Source organism: Phallusia mammillata, chromosome 4 (genome assembly GCF_965637545.1).
Source record: "Phallusia mammillata chromosome 4, kaPhaMamm4.hap1.1, whole genome shotgun sequence".
Taxonomy (NCBI): Eukaryota; Metazoa; Chordata; class Ascidiacea; order Phlebobranchia; family Ascidiidae; genus Phallusia; species Phallusia mammillata.
The window spans coordinates 13,786,059-13,804,301 of NC_137255.1; the positions used below are offsets into that span (position 1 = coordinate 13,786,059).

General features: G+C 37.6%; 3 protein-coding genes and 2 pseudogenes across 5 annotated transcripts; all 5 read left to right on the forward strand.

Moving 5' to 3' along the window:
- The first annotated feature begins 10 nt into the window (after positions 1-10).
- On the forward strand, positions 11-713 carry LOC145222814 (tubulin-specific chaperone A pseudogene; annotated as a pseudogene). Its single transcript, XR_013859384.1, has one exon. The product of XR_013859384.1 is annotated as a tubulin-specific chaperone A pseudogene (transcript).
- A 40-nt stretch (positions 714-753) lies between these two features.
- LOC145222812 (elongator complex protein 1-like) lies at positions 754-5,417 on the forward strand. The gene is made up of 2 exons (XM_080089023.1): positions 754-4,181; positions 4,579-5,417. The coding sequence occupies exons 1-2, from the start codon at positions 756-758 to the stop codon at positions 5,101-5,103; spliced, it is 3,951 nt and encodes a 1,316-aa protein (XP_079945149.1). The 5' UTR covers positions 754-755; the 3' UTR covers positions 5,104-5,417.
- Positions 5,418-6,392: 975 nt separating this feature from the next.
- On the forward strand, positions 6,393-10,050 carry LOC145223490 (uncharacterized). The gene is made up of 9 exons (XM_080089903.1): positions 6,393-6,399; positions 6,560-6,682; positions 6,749-6,844; positions 6,948-7,311; positions 7,676-7,860; positions 8,160-8,372; positions 8,575-8,699; positions 8,824-8,948; positions 9,271-10,050. The coding sequence occupies exons 1-9, from the start codon at positions 6,393-6,395 to the stop codon at positions 9,605-9,607; spliced, it is 1,575 nt and encodes a 524-aa protein (XP_079946029.1). The 3' UTR covers positions 9,608-10,050.
- Positions 10,051-10,922: 872 nt separating this feature from the next.
- LOC145222293 (tubulin-specific chaperone A-like) lies at positions 10,923-11,625 on the forward strand. Its single transcript, XM_080088392.1, has one exon. It carries the CDS (start codon positions 10,991-10,993, stop codon positions 11,306-11,308), a length of 318 nt encoding a protein of 105 aa, XP_079944518.1. The 5' UTR covers positions 10,923-10,990; the 3' UTR covers positions 11,309-11,625.
- A 40-nt stretch (positions 11,626-11,665) lies between these two features.
- On the forward strand, positions 11,666-16,320 carry LOC145222291 (elongator complex protein 1-like; annotated as a pseudogene). The gene is made up of 2 exons (XR_013859308.1): positions 11,666-15,082; positions 15,482-16,320. The product of XR_013859308.1 is annotated as an elongator complex protein 1-like (transcript).
- Positions 16,321-18,243: the final 1,923 nt, after the last annotated feature.

The window sequence follows — 18,243 nt, forward strand, 5'->3', positions numbered from 1 at the left end:
TCATGTCTTATAATCTGAAGTTGATTTGCTTGTTTAGATTTAAGGTTTTCAACACAAAACGTTTTCAAAAATCTTAAAATGGAAGGTGTTCTGAAAAAAATAAAAATCCAAACAGGGGTAGTCAAGAGGATTGCAAAAGAGAAAACCATGTATGAACAGGAAGCGGTGACCATTCGACAACAGATTGAAGATATGAAAACAAGTGGCAAAGATGAATACGACATTAAAAAGAGAATTGAAGTTTTGGAGGAGTCTGAAATGATGGGCCCTGACTGTAATAGCCGTTTGAAAGTTGCAATAGAGAAGTTAACTGGCTTGGTTGAAGAAAATGAGGAGTTGAAAAATCAAGAAGTGTATAAAGTGGCCAAAAATTTACTGGTAGAAGTTATAAACTGATGTGGATACTGTGATTATTATTTGTGTTTTATAATAAACACCAAATTGTAGCAACAATATGTTTTTATAATTCCTTTATTTCTGTTGTCAAAAACGATATCTGTTGAATGTTATATGAAGTGTTTTAGGCTGATAGACATGCTGGTGCAAACCTAAGAAATAATTTTTATGAACGGTTAGCCTTGCATGGTACTGATTAATCATAACAGTTAATAATTTTAAATGTGTAGACCTGTTTTATAGTGATATTCTCAAATTGAATGCAACCTATGTAGAAATGTATTGCTGTGGTCTATCTTCATGATTTGTTTTCGTAGGTCTGAAAACTTGTAATGGTAAGATTATAGAGAATTTAAACCATGAAAAATTTAAAGTTGCTTTATAGAGAAAGGTTGCTTGTAAAGCCAAGTTCAAAGTTTTTTACAAACAACCATGAAGCATCAAAGTTCTTTATTGCTGATGATAACACAATCGAAGGATACAATGCTTTGGACATGCAAAAACTATTTGATTTGGATCTTAAAAACCCTATGTATGGCATTGATGCTTATAATTTGTGTATTGTTGGGTTGCAATTCATGTATGGCGAGGAACAAATTTGTGTTGCAATGCAGCATGGTGAAATAGCTCTTTGTAATATATTGGATCAAGGCTTTGAAAGCACAGGGATGTTCGATTGCAAACTTAATTCAATGCACTGGAGCCCAGACCAAGAAATTGCACTTTTGGTGACTGATCGTGGTAGTGTGGTTCTGTTGACCCATGATTTTGACCCTATTCAGGAAATTGATATCAGTACTGACCAGTTTGGAGAGGGCAAATTTGTTAATGTTGGCTGGGGTAGCAAGGAAACACAGTTCCAGGGTTCAGCTGGAAAATATGTACCTGGAAAAACAGCACCTGCTGAAAAAACTTTATTTACTATTGATGATCAGGAGACTAAAGTTGAATGGAGAGGAGATGGTCAATATTTTTCTATTAGTAACCTTAATAACAATGAGCGGGAGGTTAGAATTTGGAACAGGGATGGTGAACTTCAGTACACATGTGAGAAACTGGCAGGTCTAGAAAGTGCTTTTGCATGGAAACCATCTGGTGCTTTGATTGCCACAACTCAGCGCAAAGTCCATCGACATGATGTGGTCTTTTTTGAGTTAAATGGTCTACAACATGGTGAGTTTACACTACCATTTGACACCAAACAGGTAAATGTTCAAAGTCTGGCATGGAATGCAGACTCCAGTATTCTTATGGTGATTGCACAATCAACCCTTCCTGAAGTTAACAAGACTTACCTTCAGCTATGGTACTGCACAAACTATCATTGGTCACTGAAGCAATGTTTGGAGTTTGATCGAAAAGTTAAATTCTCCTGTTGGGACAGTGAGCATCCATTTTCACTTCATGTTATTACAGGTGATGGATATTATTTAAATTATAAATGGGCTTGGATGATCGATGCCCAAGTGCCACCAATGACCATGAAACCAATCACATCAGACAGCACCAATACTTCATCTGTTGCTGTCATAGATGGAAATTTCATTAAATTGACACCATTTGCAACGATGTCTGTTCCTCCACCAATGTGTGCACACCAGTTTAAGCTTCAAGATCAAGCTGCTGTGGTTTGTTTCTGCCAATCAAATGGTAGTTTAAATCAAATTGGTGTTTTAACCAACAAAGCACAGTTTTTAACACTAGAACCCTGTTCTGCCTCTGTGACATCTAATAAACCAGAATTGGGGTTTGCATGTGATGAAGGAACAGAATTATGCAATTTTGTGGTTGGTAATGTTTATGACCTCAACAAATGCCACAAGCAAATTGATTGGCAAACTGTGCGGCATCCAGTGTGGAGTGATTTTAATACTTTAATTGCTGCTGCTGCTACAAGATTGTCAAATAGTGATTGCCTTTTAATTTTGAAATTGAACGGAGATAAAATTAGTTGTGAAAAAATAATTGATGTGGAGGGATTTGTGATTGCGATTACAACATTCTCGAACAATAAAAACTCTGTCCAAATTGTTTACCAAAACCATCATGGAAAAATATTTCATTGTACAGACAATGATGGAATGCCAATGGAAACATCAGAAAACTTTAGTGGTAACATTCAGCTGCCTTGTCTTTGTCCAAGAATGAGTGTGTGTTCTTTTGGTACAGAAATGGAGAACTCTACTGTGGGACTTCTTTCGTTATCTCCACAAAAGCAGTTGTTTCTAGACAATGTAATGATAAATAGTGAGTGCACATCATTCGCAATCCACAGTAAGTTTGTTTTAATTACTACCTCATCTCACAAGCTTATTGCAATTTCAAGAAAAACCTCTTTTAATCAGCTTATTGATCTGTATTCAAAAACAACCCAAACAGTGGCTAATGTCATATCGGTCACAGAGGTTTCACGTTCTGTGGAGAGAGGTTCCACTATTGTTGTAGTTACACCATGGGCTACAAAAGTGGTACTGCAGATGCCAAGGGGAAATTTGGAAGTAATACATCCTAGACCACTTGTGCTGTCAATATTAAAAGAATTGCTTGATCTCGGAGAATACAAACAGGCATTTATGATAATGAGAAAACACAGGATCAATATGAATCTCTTCCATGACCACAATCCAGAACAGTTTTGCAAAGAAATAGCTCGTTTTGTTAAACAACTTGACTCAACTGAATATCTTAATATATTTCTTAGTGATCTTCGCGAGGAAAATGTTACTACCACATTGTATCAGCAATATTATCCCACTAACTCCAATGCTTTAGACTCCTTGTTAGCTGTAAAATCAAGCAAAGTTGACAAGCTTTGTGATTTGGTTCTTTCTGAGCTGACTAACAGTGAACAACACCTGTACTCAATTCTTACAGCCCATGTGAGAAAATCAAAACCTGAAATTGATGCTGCTTTAAACAGAGTTAAATCATTAAAAGAAAGTAATAAGCAACAGGTCAGTGGTGCTCTACAGCATTTACATGTGATGGTTGATGCCAGGGTTTTATACAGAGAGGCATTGGCAACCTATGATTTGGAACTAGCACTGATGGTTGCTCAGGTTTCAAATGATGATCCAAAGGAGTATATTCCATTTTTAAATGAATTGAAGCAACTTGAAATCAATTACATGAAATACAAAATTGATATGTTTTTAAATAAGTTTGTCAAAGCACTGGAAAACATTGCAAACTGTCCTGATCATTTTGATGAATGCACTGAGCTTATCAAATCCAAAGAGCTTTACAAGGAAGCAATGAATGTGTTTGACAGATTTAGTGCATCACACAAGGAAATTTGCAAACTTTATGCCGAGTTTTTGATATCGAAACAAAAATATAAGGAGGCTGGTACCATTCTCTTCCGCTGTAACTTGTACAAAAGAGCACTAAAGTGTTATGCAGAAGGATCTAACTGGGAGCTTGCGCTAAGCTGTGCTGCATGCCTACAATACAGTGAAAAGGATTATTGCATTCTAGCTATGTCCTTGGCTCAGGGTCTGTTAGAACAAAATCATCACCTTGAAGCAGCAAATGTATTTGTATCTGAGGCCAAGGATCCGCATGCTGCTGTCAATGCTTTGGTCAAAGGTTGTAAGTGGGCACAGGCCCTGCAAATTGTTTACAAATACAAAATGAATGATTGCATAAATGATGTTGTAAAGCCTGCCATCCAAGAAACTGCCAGCTCTTTTACTTCAACTATAGCCAATCACAGGGATAATTTTGACCGATATTACACAAGACTTATGAAAGTGAGAGAAATAAAGAAAGAAAAGCGATTAAGAGTAAGTTGTTGAAAGATATTTGTTTTCAACTGTGTAATTAATATCAGTAAATTAATTACTTTGATTATTTTGACTTCGGGAGTTTGACAAAGTTGGTGACTTTAATTTAGTTAAACCCATCAGATTCCACTGAGTTGGAACAATTTTGCTCTAGTTTTTTTTTCAGGGAAAACAAGTGGTTGAGGAAGGATTAGAACCCACGACCTTGTAAGCACAAGGCAGTGGTGCTAACCACTGTGCCATCTTGGGGAATATTTTTCTTGTTAAATGAATGTTTCTTTGCAAAAATCGATCTGAAAATAAATACATGTAAAACTCAAAAGTGTAAAAATGTGTAAAAAAAACTAGTATTTTGCCTTGTATAGCGTTAGCAATTAATTCTAAACTTTATGTTCAGATGCAGATGACTGGAGAAGAAGAAGATTTGGATTCTGATATTGCATCAGACTTTGGCAGCACAATAACCAGCTCAAGTCAAGGAAGTAGGATGAGTAGAGCATCTGGGCGAAGTGCCAAAACTCGCAGAAAACAGCAACGCAATAAATATTCACTGAGAGAAGGGTCCCGCTTTGAAGAAGAGGGTTTGCTACAAGCCATCCACACTATTATAAAACAATTAGCAATACTAAAGGATGATATAAATAGTGTAATTTCCCACCTTGCATTATTCTATTTGGATGATGAAGCTTGTCAGTTGCAAAAACTACATGCAAGCACAGTTAAAATTTTTACAAAGGCTTTACCGCAAATATGGACACTGCCAGATGAAAGTTTGGGTTTCACTGGTGCCCATGCTACTGTCAACAGCATACTTGGATCGCAATCTGCTGCTCGGCAAGAAGAGATAAAATTGTCTGATTTGGAAATTTGGGTTCCACCCAAAATCGACTCTCAGTCAACAGGCATGCACATGTATGAATAATAAGGCATGTAATCGTCATTTAACTTATTTTGGAGTTGTTTAATCCATTTTCTATGTTGCGAGCACAGACATAATGTACGATATTGTGATACGTCCATCTTCAGTTCGGCAGAAACTTTTGTTCTGTAAAATTTTATGTGTGTTCTGGTGATACAGTACTGGGAGTCGCCACCCACCCGGAAAAAATGGGGTGATGTTTCAATGTTTTATGTATTGATGTATCAGTCACATCAGGAAAAGTTCGTGATCAGGACTATTGGGTTTCAATGACATTTTGTTGAGGTAAAACCAATTATACGTACAGAGTGATTTCATTCTTTTCAGATTAGTTTTAATTGATGTGTTACAGGAAGATCGATTTCAGTTAGGGAAAGTGGTAGTTATGGGCACCAGGTCTCAAATGTATCAGGTCAGTGAAGTTGAAGTTCATGTAATCCTGTTATATAAGCGCACTTTTTATGCGCAGAAAAGCACCATGAGGTGGCGCAACATAGCCTCGAGGCAGATGGAAAGTGAACCTAATTAGGTTGTGTTGGTTTACAGGTAAACACTTTAACCAAATAACCCGAAAATTATCAACTGAACCTTTTGGACAGGTGACTGACGTTTGTCAATCATTGTCTCGTAAGTTGTTCTCTCTTATCAACATGTGTAGCTTACACGCGTATTCGATCAAAGAAAGTCAAATTGCGTACAACTTTTTTAAAGTCTTCTGTTTCAGCCCTAAATCTGTCCATAACTTTTAAATTTAGGCTCCGAAACGGGCATACCGAACACAAAAGCCATTTTACTAATACAAAAAAGAGAGACTTTAAAACTGTTTTCAAAGTACTACACTTCGGTATTGGCAAATATCATTTGCCAAGCGATTTTCATAAAACTTGAAAAACCGATGTATTAAGAAACCAAATGGTTTCTCTTACACCTAATTTTGTACTTTTTTATTTCATCTGCAAAAAATAGTCTTAATTACACTGGCTAACAAATGAATGCTAATGAACTTTCCCCCTAGGGTGCACCGTGCACACCGGTTGAAGAGCACTGCCTTAGAGAACCTACAGAATTTAGCGAATCCTGCAGCAAAGATTTCATACAGCTGTATTTTAAACTTACAGATGCCAAAATATCAATGAATGTTCTCTGTCGTTGGAATTGTGCTCGGAAAACTCAATTTGTGTTGACACAGAAGGAGATTTACACTAACACTATATGTTTAATTACCTCTCCTAGTTCGCACTTGTTCCATATTACTTTACACTTGTTTTAACAACCACTATATACATAGCGAAATGACGAGTACATAGAAATTGAAATAAAGAGGGAAAGGATGTGATGGTTGATAAACAGTAATTAAGTTAAAAAGTAAATAAACAGCCAAACCTCGGAGGTATTTGCAGGACTGTAAAATAGTAAACAGAGAAAATCATTTTATAAAACCAACTTATTTTTCTGTCAGACGTGAATGAGTGTGAAATCCGGAATGGAGGTTGTGATCAGATTTGTGTTGACGTGGTTGGTTCGTATTTATGCAAATGTGCGGATGGATACAAACTTACTGACGATGGAAGAAAATGTGAAGGTCGGTGCAGTCTATATTTTTCTAACTATATGCTATATGCGTTGTTGGTACACTTCGATTTTTTAGACCAGGATGAGTGTGCTTCGCAATATTCATCAGGGTGTGATGAGAATGCCATCTGCGAGAATCTACCTGGTTCTTACGTATGCCATTGCAAACAAGGTACATGTTTTGTAATTTATTGTGAAGCAATAGGAAAGTTATCGTGCTGGCCATTAAGCTCATCTGAAAAACATATCCTGACAAGTATTTTCTGAAATTTCAGGTTTCATCGGAAACAACAATATGTGTAACGATGTGAACGAGTGTGTGTTTAGCAACGGAAATTGCCAGTTTGAATGTGAGAACACAGTTGGCGGACGCAAATGCTCCTGTCCGTTAGGATATATTATCAATCCTGACTCACGAAGCTGTCGTGATGTCGACGAATGCCTAAGACCGGAACTAAACACATGCGAAGGCGTATCAATGTGTTCCAACTACATTCCTGGATATTCGTGCGTCTGCCCGACTGGACACAGAAAGATAATAGGAGAAAACACCACCACGTGTGAGCAAACTGCAGCTGCAAGGGCGAAAATTGAGAGCGACTTTGCACTCAGTGATCAATGCAAACGATGCCAATTCAGGTAATAGCCAGAAATATACGTTTAAATTCATGAACAATCGCCAGCAGGTTTTAAATAAGCACAGCAATTGGGGCGGTTTTCGGAAAATGAACTTAGTCAAGTAAACTTTTATTTCATTCATTAAATTTGTCATTGTTGAAGTGTTACATAAAACAGCAAGGACACCGTATAAAAACATGGGTGATCGAGTCAAGCATTCTATTATTTGAATGGTGCTTGAACTGATGTGGGTTCGAAACTGACCAAACAACCTGGTGAAGTACAGCCGGTGGCATATTTATTGTGGTGCTCTGTTTTCTGGAAACAAGGAATAAAACTAAACTTTAACAATTTAATATGCATGATATCCACTGTTTATTTGCAGCTGTGAAATAGTTGCAGTTTCAGCAAGGTGTCTCTGTCCCCAAGGATTCCGAGTGGGGACGATCGAAAACAACGAACAAGTCACAAACTGCTACGATGTTGACGAATGTTTACAGCCAAACATGTGCGGCCCCAACGCACAATGTGTAAATGTTCGTGGTTCCTACTACTGTCAGTGTGTTTCAGGTGTGTAAGACTGATTTTTTTGCAATTCAAGAAAACATAGGTTGCAGTTTTGTAGTATTTTGTGACACTGATTACACAGCGCCAATTGAAATATTACGCTACCACAGTACAATCCTTAGAAATCAGCTAAAACGGGTGGAGGGAAGTGGGATAATAAGTTTACCAATATATGTTATAGTTCCAGGACCAATACCAATATATGGCTCGTTCAGGGTATTTTAGAGATACACCAATACTCATGAGAGTAAATTTGATTACAACTTAAAAAGTGTTTTGTCTAACTTTGCAATAAAATCTAGACTTGTATGAATTGGACGAAGATGGTTGGGCTTGCACGGACAATGCGGGTTCATGGGGCCACTGGAGCGACTTGTCACCCTGCCCCGCAAAATGTGATTACGGATTTAGATATAGAAATCGTACTTGCAACAACCCACCGCCCAGCAAAAATGGACTGAAGTGCAACGGATCAGCAGAAGATTATCGCCTATGCGCCGAGGAAGAATGTGAAGGTACATGTGACGAAAATACATCTGCAAATTTGTACAGAACTAGCAGATACTGGATGTTTTTCCACTTTCATGCATGATTGAAAAGATTCATCAGCAATTCGATGACAAAACTGCGAAGTCGTGCAAATCTATGCACATTCCGTTTTTTTGGAACAGAATTACGCCTTTGTTGTTATATTTTGATGCGCTCTTTTTTACACAGTTGATGTCATGGCCGAAGATTCTTCTGTCGAACTTGTAATCAACGCAAGTGTAATCGAGTGGCTTCTTCACATTAAACCTGTTCTTTCAGTCTGGGTTGCTGATGCAGTTGATTCGTATTGCTTGGTAAGATTAACATATTGATATTTTACCATAACAAAACAATTTTTTTGACAACTTGACAAGCCGTACTATTTTCTATTTGTTAGTTTGATCTAATGCTACCAAGTGATTTTGCTTTTTTATTCAGGCAAATTTCGAGGAATGTTGTGGGTTTCCGTCTAGGAATGAACAGAATATCGTTAAAGGAAATTTTGCCTTGTTGGATAACACTGTTGTTCCATCGTTTCCTCAAAAACAAGGCAGAAATTTAAGGTAAAAGTATGTTTTTGTTTCACTTAAGAACCCGAAATGTACAATAAACTAATGACTTGCCTAATAAAAACACAGTAGTCAATCTATTCGACGTCACCAAGATGGTAGAGTGATTAGCGCAACAGTCTTGTGTTTCAAATCATAAGTTTGTGGGTCTTAATCCTGTCTAGCAAATGTGGGTGGCCTTTCGGTAAGCAACGTTTCGCCACACACTAAGCATATGCCATTAAAATTCATGTGTAGTAGCACATTGAACAACTTAGCTACATAAACTATTTTAGGTCACTAGGCAAAAATGTTGACACGTTACACTATATTTCAGAATAAAAGTTATAAGTAAGTGGTCCTGGCTGTCAGACTTCTGTTACTCCAATTCAGACCATCAATCCAGTCTAATAAAGTCGAAACAGCCATGGCGATACTTGAAAGCTACAACTTTGCTATCGGCCATTAAAGATGCAAGCAACTCGAGCGACCATTCTATACTGGGACACGATGTGGTGTCTTTAAAGCTCGGCAAAGTTCGAAAAGCCCCTCCTGTGTTTTCGGCCCCCATCCTGGGATCACTTTTCTCAATTTTGTTGTTTTCGTCCATCATACTTAGTTACTTTTTGATCGCTACATGTAGAGATATTCGTCAACGAAAAACGTTTAAATAAGCGATGACCAGAGTCCGTCAAAATAAGCTGTGCTGTTTTTCAATATTGTGATCATGTTGTGATAGCTTGTGTAGAAAACACTTGTACAATAAATACTTCAAATATTGTTTGAGCATCCACTGCGATGTAAAAAAGATCACGACTTCTAGTCTTCTACTCTTCACGCAAGATAGACTTTGACAGACATGGCATTGTTTAAAATGGAAAAATGTGTACACCGGGGAAGTCCCCCAACTGCCCAGAAATGTACATCATGGAAATGTAAATCTACGTAACCCACCATGCGACGAACACTGCTTCTGGCACCATTTACTCCCTCAATGAATTTGGTTTACTGTTGTGGTTACTTGCTACTAAACATTACAAGTATTTTTATCTGTCAAAATGTGTCTCATTTTCTAATCGTTATGTAAAATTGTCGTAAAAATACACTCACCTACTTCAGAAAAGCAATGCGGATTTTCGCACATGGATTCCGAATTTCCGATATTTTGATCAGCATCATTTTTGTAATTTAGTTTAGGATATGATATCATCAGTTCTATAGAACCGTCTCACACAATATTATGAGATTAGCGAACCGGTTAGCATTGCTGGGATAAATAGGACTTTTGTGATAGAACCGGTTGACAAAAAATTTAAATCGCACCACTGTGACCACTGGAAACGGGTAGAGCTACTAACAAAGAGCTTGGGCTGGCCCTCGCCCTGGGAATTTCTGGTAGGTGGCGCAACAGAGCATAGGCGTTTACGGTGCTGTTACAGCAATTTGGGTTTATGGTAAGAATAATTGCTGAGTCAGCACCATAAACGTCTATGCTCTTTTGCGCCACCTACCAGAAGTTCTTAGGGCGGGGGCCAGCCCAAGCTCTTTGTTAGTAGCTCTACCCTGGAAACGTGGGTCACGTCTAAAACTGCGGGCCCACTTGGCCCGCTAGGCCCAGCACTTGGCACGCCCCATGCAATAAAAAAAACTGCGGGCCCGCAGTTTTTCCTTGCAAGAGCCGCGACAATCACTAGATATAGTGGGCCCGCGGTTTTTCCCTGCGAGAGGCGGGCCAAGCACTAGATATAGTGTGCCCGCAGTTTTCACACTTGCGAGAAGCGGGCCCCCAGTTTTTTAATTCCATCCATGAAGCGAGCCAAGTGCTGGGCCAAGCGGGCCAAGTGATCCAAGTGGGCCCGCAGTTTTAGACGTGACCGCTGGAAACGTTAGTTTATTGGAAAGTAGGGAAACTATTAGAATAATTTTTATTGAATATCTTTCTAGTTCGATAAAATAAATAAACTTTCCAAATATTCCGGTCATGTCTTATAATCTGAAGTTGATTTGCTTGTTTAGATTTAAGGTTTTCAACACAAAACGTTTTCAAAAATCTTAAAATGGAAGGTGCTCTGAAAAAAATAAAAATCCAAACAGGGGTAGTCAAGAGGATTGCAAAAGAGAAAACCATGTATGAACAGGAAGCGGTGACCATTCGACAACAGATTGAAGATATGAAAACAAGTGGCAAAGATGAATACGACATTAAAAAGAGAATTGAAGTTTTGGAGGAGTCTGAAATGATGGGCCCTGACTGTAATAGCCGTTTGAAAGTTGCAATAGAGAAGTTAACTGGCTTGGTTGAAGAAAATGAGGAGTTGAAAGATGAAGAAGTGTATAAAGTGGCCAAAAATTTACTGGTAGAAGTTATAAACTGATGTGGATACTGTGATTATTATTTGTGTTTTATAATAAACACCAAATTGTAGCAACAATATGTTTTTATAATTCCTTTATTTCTGTTGTCAAAAACGATATCTGTTGAATGTTATATAAAGTGTTTTAGGCTGATAGACATGCTGGTGCAAACCTAAGAAATAATTTTTATGAACGGTTAGCCTTGCATGGTACTGATTAATCATAACAGTTAATAATTTTAAATGTGTAGACCTGTTTTATAGTGATATTCTCAAATTGAATGCAACCTATGTAGAAATGTATTGCTGTGGTCTATCTTCATGATTTGTTTTCGTAGGTCTGAAAACTTGTAATGGTAAGATTATAGAGAATTTAAACCATGAAAAATTTAAAGTTGCTTTATAGAGAAAGGTTGCTTGTAAAGCCAAGTTCAAAGTTTTTTACAAACAACCATGAAGCATCAAAGTTCTTTATTGCTGATGATAACACAATCGAAGGATACAATGCTTTGGACATGCAAAAACTATTTGATTTGGATCTTAAAAACCCTATGTATGGCATTGATGCTTATAATTTGTGTATTGTTGGGTTGCAATTCATGTATGGCGAGGAACAAATTTGTGTTGCAATGCAGCATGGTGAAATAGCTCTTTGTAATATATTGGATCAAGGCTTTGAAAGCACAGGGATGTTCGATTGCAAACTTAATTCAATGCACTGGAGCCCAGACCAAGAAATTGCACTTTTGGTGACTGATCGTGGTAGTGTGGTTCTGTTGACCCATGATTTTGACCCTATTCAGGAAATTGATATCAGTACTGACCAGTTTGGAGAGGGCAAATTTGTTAATGTTGGCTGGGGTAGCAAGGAAACACAGTTCCAGGGTTCAGCTGGAAAATATGTACCTGGAAAAACAGCACCTGCTGAAAAAACTTTATTTACTATTGATGATCAGGAGACTAAAGTTGAATGGAGAGGTGATGGTCAATATTTTTCTATTAGTAACCTTAATAACAATGAGCGGGAGGTTAGAATTTGGAACAGGGATGGTGAACTTCAGTACACATGTGAGAAACTGGCAGGTCTAGAAAGTGCTTTTGCATGGAAACCATCTGGTGCTTTGATTGCCACAACTCAGCGCAAAGTCCATCGACATGATGTGGTCTTTTTTGAGTTAAATGGTCTACAACATGGTGAGTTTACACTACCATTTGACACCAAACAGGTAAATGTTCAAAGTCTGGCATGGAATGCAGACTCCAGTATTCTTATGGTGATTGCACAATCAACCCTTCCTGAAGTTAACAAGACTTACCTTCAGCTATGGTACTGCACAAACTATCATTGGTCACTGAAGCAATGTTTGGAGTTTGATCGAAAAGTTAAATTCTCCTGTTGGGACAGTGAGCATCCATTTTCACTTCATGTTATTACAGGTGATGGATATTATTTAAATTATAAATGGGCTTGGATGATCGATGCCCAAGTGCCACCAATGACCATGAAACCAATCACATCAGACAGCACCAATACTTCATCTGTTGCTGTCATAGATGGAAATTTCATTAAATTGACACCATTTGCAACGATGTCTGTTCCTCCACCAATGTGTGCACACCAGTTTAAGCTTCAAGATCAAGCTGCTGTGGTTTGTTTCTGCCAATCAAATGGTAGTTTAAATCAAATTGGTGTTTTAACCAACAAAGCACAGTTTTTAACACTAGAACCCTGTTCTGCCTCTGACATCTAATAAACCTGAATTGGGGTTTGCATGTGGTGAAGGAACAGAATTATGCAATTTTGTGGTTGGTAATGTTTATGACCTCAACAAATGCCACAAGCAAATTGATTGGCAAACTGTGCGGCATCCAGTGTGGAGTGATTTTAATACTTTAATTGCTGCTGCTACAAGATTGTCAAATAGTGATTGCCTTTTAATTTTGAAATTGAACGGAGATAAAATTAGTTGTGAAAAAATAATTGATGTGGAGGGATTTGTGATTGCGATTACAACATTCTCGGACAATAAAAACTCTGTCCAAATTGTTTACCAAAACCATCATGGAAAAATATTTCATTGTACAGACAATGATGGAATGCCAATGGAAACATCAGAAAACTTTAGTGGTAACATTCAGCTGCCTTGTCTTTGTCCAAGAATGAGTGTGTGTTCTTTTGGTACAGAAATGGAGAACTCTACTGTGGGACTTCTTTCGTTATCTGCACAAAAGCAGTTGTTTCTCGACAATGTAATGATAAATAGTGAGTGCACATCATTCGCAATCCACAGTAAGTTTGTTTTAATTACTACCTCATCTCACAAGCTTATTGCAATTTCAAGAAAAACCTCTTTTAATCAGCTTATTGATCTGTATTCAAAAACAACCCAAACAGTGGCTAATGTCATATCGGTCACAGAGGTTTCACGTTCTGTGGAGAGAGGTTCCACTATTGTTGTAGTTACACCATGGGCTACAAAAGTGGTACTGCAGATGCCAAGGGGAAATTTGGAAGTAATACATCCGAGACCACTTGTGCTGTCAATATTAAAAGAATTGCTTGATCTCGGAGAATACAAACAGGCATTTATGATAATGAGAAAACACAGGATCAATATGAATCTCTTCCATGACCACAATCCAGAACAGTTTTGCAAAGAAATAGCTCGTTTTGTTAAACAACTTGACTCAACTGAATATCTTAATATATTTCTAAGTGATATTCGCGAGGAAAATGTTACTACCACACTGTATCAGCAATATTACCCCACTAAATCCCATGCTTCAGACTCCTTGTTAGCTGCAAAAATCAAGCAAAGTTGACAAACTTTGTGATTTAGTTCTTTCAGAACTGACTAACAGTGAACAACACCTGTACTCAATTCTTACAGCCCATGTGAGAAAATCAAAACCTGAAATTGATGCTGCTTTAAACAGAGTTAAGTCATTAAAAGAGAGTAATAAGCAACAGGTCAGTGGTGCTCTACAGCATTTACATGTGATGGTTGATGCCAGGGTTTTATACAGAGAAGCATTGGCGACCTATGATTTGGAACTAGCACTGATGGTTGCTCAGGTTTCAAATGATGATCCAAAGGAATATATTCCATTTTTAAATGAATTGAAGCAACTTGAAATCAATTACATGAAATACAAAATTGATATGTTTTTAAATAAGTTTGTCAAAGCACTGGAAAACATTGCAAACTGTCCTGATCATTTTGATGAATGCACTGAGCTTATCAAATCCAAAGAGCTTTACAAGGAAGCAATGAATGTATTTGACAGATTTAGTGCATCACACAAGGAAATTTGCAAACTTTATGCCGAGTTTTTGATATCGAAACAAAAATATAAGGAGGCTGGTACCATTCTCTTCCGCTGTAACTTGTACAAAAGAGCACTAAAGTGTTATGCAGAAGGATCTAACTGGGAGCTTGCGCTAAGCTGTGCTGCATGCCTACAATACAGTGAAAAGGATTATTGCATTCTAGCTATGTCCTTGGCTCAGGGTCTGTTAGAACAAAATCATCACCTTGAAGCAGCAAATGTATTTGTATCAGAGGCCAAGGATCCGCATGCTGCTGTCAATGCTTTGGTCAAAGGTTGTAAGTGGGCACAGGCCCTGCAAATTGTTTACAAATACAAAATGAATGATTGCATAAATGATGTTGTAAAGCCTGCCGTCCAAGAAGCTGCCAGCTCTTTTACTTCAACAATCACAGGGATAATTTTGACCGATATTACACAAGACTTATGAAAGTGAGAGAAATAAAGAAAGAAAAGCGATTAAGAGTAAGTTGTTGAAAGATATTTGTTTTCAACTATGTAATTAATATCAGTAAATTAATTACTTTGATTATTTTGACTTCGGGAGTTTGACAAAGTTGGTGACTTTAATTTAGTTAAACCCATCAGATTCCACTGAGTTGGAACAATTTTGCTCTAGTTTTTTTTTTTCAGGGAAAACAAGTGGTTGAGCAAGGATTAGAACCCACAACCTTGTAAGCACAAGGCAGTGGTGCTAACCACTGTGCCATCTTGGGGAATATTTTTCTTGTTAAATGAATGTTTCTTTGCAAAAATCGATCTGAAAATAAATACATGTAAAACTCAAAAGTGTAAAAATGTGTAAAAAAAACTAGTATTTTGCCTTGTATAGCGTTAGCAATTAATTCTAAACTTTATGTTCAGATGCAGATGACTGGAGAAGAAGAAGATTTGGATTCTGATATTGCATCAGACTTTGGCAGCACAATAACCAGCTCAAGTCAAGGAAGTAGGATGAGTAGAGCATCTGGGCGAAGTGCCAAAACTCGCAGAAAACAGCAACGCAATAAATATTCACTGAGAGAAGGGTCCCGCTTTGAAGAAGAGGGTTTGCTACAAGCCATCCACACTATTATAAAACAATTAGCAATACTAAAGGATGATATAAATAGTGTAATTTCCCACCTTGCATTATTCTATTTGGATGATGAAGCTTGTCAGTTGCAAAAACTACATGCAAGCACAGTTAAAATTTTTACGAAGGCTTTACCGCAAATATGGACACTGCCAGATGAAAGTTTGGGTTTCACTGGTGCCCATGCTACTGTCAACAGCATACTTGGATCGCAATCTGCTGCTCGGCAAGAAGAGATAAAATTGTCTGATTTGGAAATTTGGGTTCCACCCAAAATCGACTCTCAGTCAACAGGCATGCACATGTATGAATAATAAGGCATGTAATCGTCATTTAACTTATTTTGGAGTTGTTTAATCCATTTTCTATGTTGCGAGCACTGACATTATGTACGATATTGTGATACGTCCATCTTCAGTTCGGCAGAAACTTTTGTTCTGTAAAATTTTATGTGTGTTCTGGTGATACAGTACTGGGAGTCGCCACCCACCCGGAAAAAATGGGGTGATGTTTCAATGTTTTATGTATTGATGTATCAGTCACATCATGAAAAGTTCGTGATCAGGACTATTGGGTTTCAATGACATTTTGTTGAGGTAAAACCAATTATACGTACAGAGTGATTTCATTCTTTTCAGATTAGTTATGGGTCCCCTTCCCTGAAGGGGACACATTTTGATTTTACTCGATTTCTTTTTTTTTTTTTTCTTTTTTTTTCTTTTTTTTTTTTTTCTTCCCTGAAGTTTGTCCACCCCATTTTGCCATGAAATCTTTGGTGAATTTAGATGAAACTTTCACAGATGGTAGATATGGTTGTGCAGATGTGCCATCTGCTTCGTTTGTCATGACAACCCCAGTATTTACCCCGCTAGCCCCCAAAATGTAAAATGTTGTTGGTGCGCACCACAAACGTTAGTTTTCTGCTAGCCATCAAAGTGTAAAATGTTGTTGGTGCGCACCACAAATGTTAGTTTTCTGAGGTGTTATAAAGGCAACCAGACATTTGTTACCAGTGTTTGTGGGTTTGTTCGAGGATGTTTTGCAGTTGACACTTAACAGCCTTATGACGTCAGAAGCAATGTTGCTAATAACACCTCTAGTGGTGAAAATGTTAAACATTGTCAGAATTGGATAAAATTTTACATGACTGTTGATTGGGTCATTGTGGTTTCATATTTTATACTTTTGGGTTTTAAACCCCATTAGTTACCCCACTAACCCCTAAAATGGGTGAGTGTTTTAAACGCTGTCGGAATTAGATGAAATTTTGACAGCTTGTATAATTTGTCATTTTTAGGTTTCAATTGTTGTGTTTAACCCTGTAGCCCCAATATTTACCCCTCTAGCCCCCTAAAAGGGTGAATTTGTTAAACATTGTCCGAATTGGATTAAATTTGGACAGCTTATAGAGTGTGCTACTTATAGTTGTTTTTTGTTATGTTCAACTTTGTCGCCCCAACATTTACCCCACTACCCCCCCAAAATGGGTCAATTTTTTAACAATGTCAGAATTAAATTAAATTTGGACAGCTTGTAGAGTGTGCATTTATAGGTGTATAATGTTGTGTTTTACCCTGTTGCCCCAGCATTTACCCCACTAGCCCCCCAAAATGGGTCAATTTTTCAAACTATGTCTGAATTAAATTAAATTTGGAGAGCTTGTACAGTGCAATATTTATAGGTGTTAATTGTTGGGTTCAACCCTGTAGCTCTATCATTTACTCCACTAGCCCCCAACAGTCATGTGCAATTCGCGCTGATTTGTGTTATAGGAGCTGATTGTTGTGTTTTAGCCTATTTTCTCATTGTTTAACACTTTTTTTCTCAGATAGACCATAAAATAGAAAAACCTTCAAAAATGTATAAATGGACTGAATTTGAATAGTTTGTTCTCCACATAGCATATTTATTCAGGCACAGTACCGATCACTGTGTTTTACCTTACAACACCCGACTTTCTCATGGTTATCTCTTGAAATGTATTATTTACAACTTTGCATGTGTGGGGGACCCATGAGTTTTTGCTTGCAGAAACAGCCAAGGTTATAAAAGACAATGGATGATATGGGACCTAATATAAAATTAGTGTAGAAAATATGTGTTATAGTGTATATGCAAGGGCAATATGTGCTAAGCCACCCTTCTAGTTTTAATTGATGTGTTACAGGAAGATCGATGTCAGTTAGGGAAAGTGGTAGTTATCGGCACCAGGTCTCAAATGTATCAGGTCAGTGAAGGTGAAGTTCATGTAATCCTGTTATATAAGCGCACTTTTTATGCGCAGAAAAGCACCATGAGGTGGCGCAACATAGCCTCGAGGCAGATGGAAAGTGAACCTAATTAGGTTGTGTTGGTTTACAGGTAAACACTTCTTTTTTAAAGTCTTCTGTTTCAGCCCTAAATCTGTCCATAACTTTTAAATTTAGGCTCCGAAACGGGCATACCGAACACAAAAGCCATTTTACTAATACAAAAAAGAGAGACTTTAAAACTGTTTTCAAAGTACTACACTTCGGTATTGGCAAATATCATTTGCCAAGCGATTTTCATA